Below are 8462 nucleotides of genomic sequence, written 5' to 3' on the forward strand. Positions count from 1 at the left end.
AAAATCATATCACGAATTAATTCAGAAATAATTTTATATTAATTTCTGAAATAATTCAGGTAAATCAAAATTTTCCATTTTAATATAATGCAAGAATTAATGTATTGTTACGTTAAACATAAAGACTTAGACTTTACTTTATTAATTTTAAAAAGTGTTTACAAACAGATAACCAAGTGTTAACTAACTATTCTGTGTTTTCTATCACAAACATAAACAAACAACATATACAAATTAATGTTGCAGCGGATATATATTCGAATAAGAACTATTCGAAAGATGCACTCGTAACAAAATAATTAATTTATAATTATATCTTGCGTTAATTTGTAACTTTAAACTTATAATTTTTCTTGGACTAATTCAACACTAATCCGTGAATTAATGTGTATATTTGTACAAAAATCATATCACGAATTAATTCAGAAATAATTTTGAATTATTTTCTGAAATAATTCGGGTGAATCGAAATTTTGCATTTTCATATAATTTAAGAATTAATTTTAAATGAATTCAGAATCATTTGTTGCGTTAGTTTCGAGATTAAAACCTATAATATTTCTTGGATTAATTCAACATTAATGAATGATTTAATTTATGTATTTTTACAAAAATCATATCACGAAATAATTTTGAAATAGTTTTAAATTATTTCAAGATATAATTTTAGTTTTATGTTGTAAATTAATTCATGGTTCCTTTCAAAATCCTTTCTAAATTAATTCATGTATTAATTTGTTTATTTTTACAGGAATCATTACCTGAATTATTTTTAATAGAATTTTAGAATATTTCTTTGTAATATTTCATGTATTAATTAAGAAATAATTTTCTTTTCTTAGAAAATTATTTTTATATTAATTCTTTGCGTTAATTCAAGAATTAATTCAGTAAATTAATTCATACTCTGTGGGTTATAGTCAATTGGGGGTTATGATAGACTTCAAATAATAGTACAATGTTATAAGTAATCAGAGCCGGATTTAACTTTCATGGGGCCCGGGGCTACAAACGACGGGGCCCACTTAAGGAATTCGAAAATTCGACAAAACGCAGGTGATACCGAAAACCGTAGGAAATTCGAATGAATAGTTTAATACATTTTTTGTTTAAACAATCATTATTATTTAAAAGATTTTTTTTCTACACTTTTCAGCAACAAAATTTTCAATCAGGTCATTGAAATCAATGGTTCTAAATAATTGGCTTTCAATTTTTAACCTAGCCAGTGCTGACAAGCGGTCGTCTGACATGTTTGCGCGAAAAACATCTTTCACTCGTTTTAACGCGGAAAAGGAACGTTCTGCTTCGCAATTGGCAATAGGAATCGTAACGTATATACGATACGCTACATATAGATTTGGAAATACATCAATCATATCACCTTTCACTATCCAGTTCAAAATTTTTAAAGGATTTAACGTGCCTGCAGCGTCAGCTTGGTTAGAGAGAGAATCGATGTGCATCTTTACTAGCGGTACAAATTGTTTGATTTCGATTAAAATATCCTCAATTAAATCACATCCATAAATTTCCACTAAGCGTTTGGTCTTACTTTCTAAAAAATTGTCTTCCATAACATGAAGTTTCATAAGAAAATCAAATATACCTACTACATTAGAATAAGCTTCGCTTCTTTTTTTCAATTCTACAGTAAGTTTGTCAATTATCGTGTAAAAAGTATCAACTTTAAATTTATTAGCTCCTGTTAATTCTTCATTGACAGTAGTTCCATCAGGTAGTTTTTTAGTAATCTTTCGCTTTATTTTGTCTGCATACTCTTTAACTACGAAATCACCAAGGTTTTCTGCTTCTTTTTCAAATTTTGAAAAATCATCCCGCAAGTTTTGCACAAATCCTATCAGAGATACAAGCATATCGTTCGCTGCACACAAGTCTAATTCAACTTTTTGAATATATTTGCTTACGATATCGAATCTACTTAAAATTGAATACCAAAACACTATCATAAAAGCATTTTCAAATACTGTCAGTTTTTTCGCTAAAGAACGAGCTTCTTGACGGACATCGGCTTTTTGCGATTCATCTTCGCTCATAATAATCAATGCTCTATAAATGCCCTTATAATTGTGTTTTAAATCTCTGGTTGCATCATTGCGCCTTGACCAACGAGTGGTAGATAAACTTTGCACATGAGCTTTGTTTTGTGCTATCAAAATTTCCCATCGATGAGTAGAACACGAAAAAAAGTTATAAAGTCGTTAAAGTATACAAAAAAAAGTTACAGCGCATAGACACTCTTTTGCGCTACATTCCCCGACTAGATTAAGCGAGTGTCCGACACATGGAATGTAATATGCTAATTTATTCTTTCTTTTTATATGTGCTTGTAATCCTTCATATTCTCCCGACATATTTCGAGCGTTGTCATACGACTGAGCTCTACAGTCATTTATTGGAATGACATGCTTTTTAAGCAAACTTAATAACTCTGATTTCAAAGATTCACCTGAGTGGCTATGGATAGGAATAAAACAAAAAAATCTTTCATATACATGAGAGTTCAAATAATAGCGAAAAATGATTGCTAGTTGATCTACATGCGATACATCAGGTGTAGAATCTACAATTAGTCCCCAGTATTTAGCATTTTTGATTTCACTTTTTATAAGGTCCAGTAAAACATTTCCCATCAAAATAATAAATTCTTCACAAACGGTTTTCGATAAATACGAAACACTCCCTTGTCCTTTATTACCATAGTTATCGATATGTTGTCGCAAAAAAGGGTCAAACTCAGCGATAAGTTCTAGAGCACCTAAATAGTTGCCATTACGTGGCGAATCAAAATGTTCATCTATTCCACGAAAAGCAAGACCTCTTTCCCCAAGAAAACGTATCACTGCTACTACTCTCCTCAGAACTTTCGCCCAATATTCTCTTTCTCGTTGCATTACATTTATTATACTTTTATCAACATGCTCCTTTTTTTGCATGTATTGAAGAAAATCGATCGTGCATTTTCTATGCTCTTTGCTATTTTCATGACTGGCGATAGACTCATCACTTTTTTTCCAATTTGAGAAGCCCGAATCCACAAATATATTAAAAGTACTTGATTCATTAACAAATAACTTGCAGATATAACAGAAAATGTGTCCTGTCGATTCGGAATACATTGTCCATGTTCTCTCAATAGTCTCGCCATTCGTTAGAATTTTCAGAAAATTTTTAGAAGAAAAATATCTATTTTGGTGATTGTACTCTCTCTTTGATTTTTTGAAGTCTGAATTTTTATTCTGAAAAAACCTATATCCTTTATTGGTATAACTACGACGTTCAGTCTCATTCAAATGTAACGGCCACAACGCAGGATCTTTATGAACAATTATTACATCTAAAATAAAATTAAAGCTATTAAAATAGGTTTATCTAAGTTTTCATCTACGTAAAATTCAAAAAAAGTTTGTAGCTATGCAGACTCTCATTAAAAATTAAATTATTCATCAATTTCGCACTGTATTTCATTTTATTGAATTTTAAGACCGCTGTTTACAATAATTTTGAAAATTATTTACGTACCTAACTCATCTACTTTTACTGGTAGTAAATGCTCCTTTCCTTCATCTAATTTAACTAGTATATCTTCATTTTCACTATTGCTACGAGCAGCACAGTCTAAAATTTCATCACTTTTAACGTCATGTAAATTATTACCTTCAATCAATGTTGCCTTATTTTGATTAGATATATTCAATGGAGAATTTGGTCCCACGCGGTTTTGAACATTTTCTGCTAATTCGTCAGTAGTATAGCAATGTATGTTCCAGCACACCTGCGGGGGGTCTGTAACCCTTTGACCCCACCGGGCTTAACCCTTTGGACCCCCTGGCTATGTTAATAATAATTATTATTGTTAACAATTATTATTAACAATATTCGTGGGGGGGTCCCTTGGTTTAACCCTTTGATACCCTGGCCTCTATCCCTTCTATGTTAATTATTATTATTATTAATGTAAATAATTGTTTATAATTTTTGAGGAAGGTTTCTAGGGCTCCTAGTCCCTAGGGACCCTATACCTAGTGCTTTTAGTCTAATTAAATTTAAATGTTTTTTTAAAGTTATAAATATATATATATTATTAATAATTTAATTGCTACATTGAGAATGAAACGAATATAGAAAATAGCGACGATTTTTTTTTTGAAAAAAATGAAAAGACAGACCGGAGAATCGAACCGGAGTCCTCTGGGTTGGCAGGCTAGCGTTCTACCACTAGAGCCAATGTCACATGTACCTTTGAGGATGCATATTGTGTATATTAGCTACACACGCATACATTTGGTACAGGGCCCGAGCGTGCGGAGGAGGAGGGGAGCGCATGCTGTCTATAGTTCTGGCCTGATGGGGATGCGCTACTATAGTAGTAGTAAACGTGCGCTCTCTCTCTTTCTCTCTCTGTCTCTCTCTCTCCTACGCTCTAGCTAAGCGTGGACCATGATGTGCGGAGGGGAGCGTATGCTGTCTATAGTCAACACGTGCTCTCTCCACGAAGGGAACTGTTTTCGTGAGAATGCTAGAGACTACGAATGCAGTCGCTCGACTGACACCTCCTTGAGATGTTCCTCCTAAACATCTCTGCTAGGAGAGAACCTTATTCTCATCCATTCACCCTTTCTTACAATCGTTATGATTATTTTACTATTTAAATAAGCACACATTTATTATTTATTTAATATTTATTATTTTTAATTATACATTGAATAGAGTACACTTTGTCTATAATCTTTATGTTCAGTGTCTGACATAGCTATTTTTAAATATTCAGTTGAATTTTTATATGAATTATAGTCAGCTGTAAATCTTTCGACTGTGTCGATCCCTTTTGATTTTGCTTGTTTTTGTCTTTCCATCATCCAATCGTGTATCTTTTGTGTATTTACTGCAGCACATACTATATTCTCGCCATTCTGACTATGATATATACATGATGGTTTAAATTTAAGACTTAAATCTTCCAATCGCGGACATCTCATTTCAGTTTCGATATCTAAAATATTTCTGTAATTAAAAAAAAAAACTAATTAAATTCGAATTTAGAATTTTGTACTATTGTATATTATTTGAACCTACTTTTCAGGAATAATTTTTTTAAGCCATTGCTTCTTTTGTAATCCTTTCACATAAATATTTCTACAATTATGTAAATGACTACGTATAGTACAATTTAAAAAATTATATGGTAAAATACCATTTCTCCATAATATACCTATAAAATTGATTTTATTAAATATTTCAAATAAAATCAATCTTAATTAACGATAATTAAAATAAATACCATGATGATGTAATTCCAACCACTTATTAACACTTTGATATTCAATAGACAGTTTGAGCCAATGATATGGAGGTTTAAAAAGTAGTACTGTAGGTGAAGTATTAGAACATACTGGTAAATAGGCAAACTCCTTACAAATAAAAGTATTATTGAGACTCTGAAAGCCTTGAATATCTAAAATATAGTCCATCATTCTCTATGATATGTGAGCTGAATCGTATCTCAAAGCAATAATGACTATATTTTTATTCTGAAGATCTATATATAAACCCTTTAATACTAAATTAATAAGTTAGATGGTGCTACAGTCGGTTCACCCCCACTCTTTCGTTTGAGCTAACCCTTCCATATACTGCCTACAGCGCCCACACTTTCTAGGCAGCGCTCTCAGTTTGCTGACAGCGCCCTCACTTAACCTTTAAAAGCAGCTTTGGCCTAGCAAAAGAGCGCAGTCTCTCGAGACAGCCTGCGAGCTAAGCTTGCCTTACCTTACGCCATTTGCAAGTAGTTCCTCAGTAGTTAGTTGAATCCTTATTGATTTGTTAAACAAATCAATATTCATTACCAACTGAGAACAAGTTCATTTTAGAGCTGTTCACTACCTTTTCCATCCTTTCATCATAATAATCCTTTATACAACTATAGACAAGTGACTGTACAAGACAATAAAACTAGATAACTAACAACATGACTTCTATCGCCTATTTTGAAGAAACAATTAAAAATTTATGGAAAGCTTATAACCATTCGAACGATTTAGATATAGACGATTGTATTAGATGGAGAAATCTAACAGTTAATGCTATAATTTCAATTAATGAATTTATGAAACGATCTGATTTAAGTAGAGCAATTCGACAAAGGTGTCAAACTTGTGCTTGTCATTTGAATTCTATTGAAGTCAATTTAAGTAAAACTATAAAAGTTGGTGGAAGTATACAACCATTAACAGCTATTCAGGATGAAATTCTAGGAGATGGAGTTGTTTGGAGACCAATTCATTCAGCCTTTGAAAATCGAATTAGTACAGTCTGTATAGTTAATCAACATCATTTAGATATAAAAACATTTCTAGTTGCCGCAAATCAACTATTACAAATTAAAATACCTCAATTTCTTGCTATCCATAATAACTTAAAAATAAATACAGAAATGGCATCACAATTTATCATAAAGAAAAATCAAGAAGAAGATATTCAAATCAAGTATTTCAATACAGAAAATGTTTGCATTTATAAGACTACTGATCTTGATAGATGGTTTCAAAATAACGTTAAAGATATTATACTTAAACAAATCGAAGAATTTCAAGAAAGAGACTCAGGCTGGTCGTTAAAAACTATTGTCGGTCTCACTATTAATATAAATAAGTATAATCCACTTAAACCATGCTCGTATATACCATTACCGTCAAGCATAGATAATAAAAGAGCCTGTGTTAATGTAAAAAATGAAGACAATGAATGTTTTAAATGGGCTATACTTTCATGCCTTCATCCAGTTGCAAGAAATCCAAACAGAGTAATTAAGTACAAGCCCTATGAGAATGAACTGAATTTTGATGGTATAAGCTTCCCTGTAAAAATAAAAAGTATTCCTAAATTTGAAAAGTTGAATAATATAAGTGTAAATTTATATATACTAAAAAAATATGGATCGAAATATGAAGTCTCACCGTGCTATATAACGAAATTAAAACAAACTAAACACGTGAACTTACTCTTAATACAAAACGAATATATTGATGTGAAAATGAGACTAATAGACCACAAATATCAATAGATGATGAAAAATTCAAATTAGAAACTCACTACGTATGGATTAAAACTTTATCTGCTCTCCTTCGTAGACAAGTTACTCAACATACTGAAAAAATTTATCTTTGCGAACGTTGCCTTCATTATTTTACTAACAAGGAAAATTTGAAATCTCATGAAGTTGACTGTTCCAAAATAAATAAGTGTCGGATTAATTTATCTGACGATGCTACTTTAGAATTTAAAAATTTTAAACATAAAGAGGAAGTTCCATTTATTATATACGCGGATTTTGAATGTCTGTTAAAACCTATAGAAGATCCTAATAGAAATCTCAATGTTAAGAGACATAGTTTCCAAGAACATGAAGCCTATAGCATTGGATTATATATAAAATGCCGTTATGATGATAGTAAGTCGATATATAAGTCATATAGAAAAAAATTAAATGAAGACGAATCACCAGCATCATGGTTTATAAAGCAATTGAAGTCCCTAGTGATTGAGTTAGAAAAGATATATAATAATGCAATAAAAATGGATTTATCATTTATTAATGAACGGACATTCTAAACGGCAAGAAGATGTCATATTTGCAACCAATATTTTCAAGATAACCAAAAACGAGTTCGTGATCATTGTCATTTAACAGGAAAATTTAGAGGTGCAGCTCACAATCATTGCAATTTGAATTATAAAAATGCTGCTTTCATACCAGTCGTATTTCATAACTTTACAGGCTATGACTCACATTTTATTATAACAGAAATCGCTACTAACTCAGAATTTGAAGGAAAGATCTTTGTTCTCGCTGAAAACAAGGAGCGATACATATCCTTCACAAAAGAAGTTGCAAACAGTCGAATTAGCTTTCGTTTCATTGATCCCTTTCGATTTATGCCTACATCTCTAGATAAATTAGCATATTATTTACCTCAGCTAGATATTGTACAGAGAGAATTTCAGAAAGATAATTATACTTTAGAAGAGATTAATTTACTCAAAAGAAAAGGAGTTTTCCCATATGAATACATACAAAATTTAAATAGACTAACTGAGACAGAGTTACCATCTATTGAAAAATTTCATAGTCAATTGACAGATAGTGATATTCCTACTGAAGAATATAAGCATGCTCAAAACGTATGGAATATTTTCGGTAGTATTTGGAAGAAAATAGATTTAGAAATGTATTCTGATCTCTATCTGAAAACTGATGTACTTTTACTAGCTGATATTTTTGAGAATTTTCGATCAACCTGTAAGAATGCATATGATCTCGATCCTGCTCATTATTACACTACTCCTGGATTAACATTGGACGCGATGTTAAAATATACAAATATGAAGCTTGAACTATTAACAGATATAGATATGGTTTTATTCATTCAAAAAGGTATTCG

At 31.1% G+C, this 8462-nt stretch overlaps 2 protein-coding genes across 2 annotated transcripts in view; one reads left to right on the forward strand and one right to left on the reverse strand.

Annotated features, from left to right (window-relative positions):
* The window catches only part of LOC131669319 (uncharacterized), a 54641-nt gene extending 53747 nt beyond the window's left edge, over window positions 1–894 (forward strand). The window contains exon 5 of the mRNA XM_058944110.1: window positions 881–894. Within this exon, the coding sequence (XP_058800093.1) occupies window positions 881–894 (14 nt within the window). The remainder of the gene's footprint in view (window positions 1–880) is intronic.
* Window positions 895–1127: 233 nt separating this feature from the next.
* Window positions 1128–2057, reverse strand: LOC131669323 (uncharacterized). The gene has a single exon (XM_058944125.1). It carries the CDS (start codon window positions 2055–2057, stop codon window positions 1128–1130), a length of 930 nt encoding a protein of 309 aa, XP_058800108.1.
* Window positions 2058–8462: the final 6405 nt, after the last annotated feature.

This window comes from Phymastichus coffea, unplaced genomic scaffold (assembly GCF_024137745.1).
Source record: "Phymastichus coffea isolate CEN01 unplaced genomic scaffold, Cenicafe_Pcof_1.1 PCOF00007, whole genome shotgun sequence".
Taxonomy (NCBI): domain Eukaryota; kingdom Metazoa; phylum Arthropoda; class Insecta; order Hymenoptera; family Eulophidae; genus Phymastichus; species Phymastichus coffea.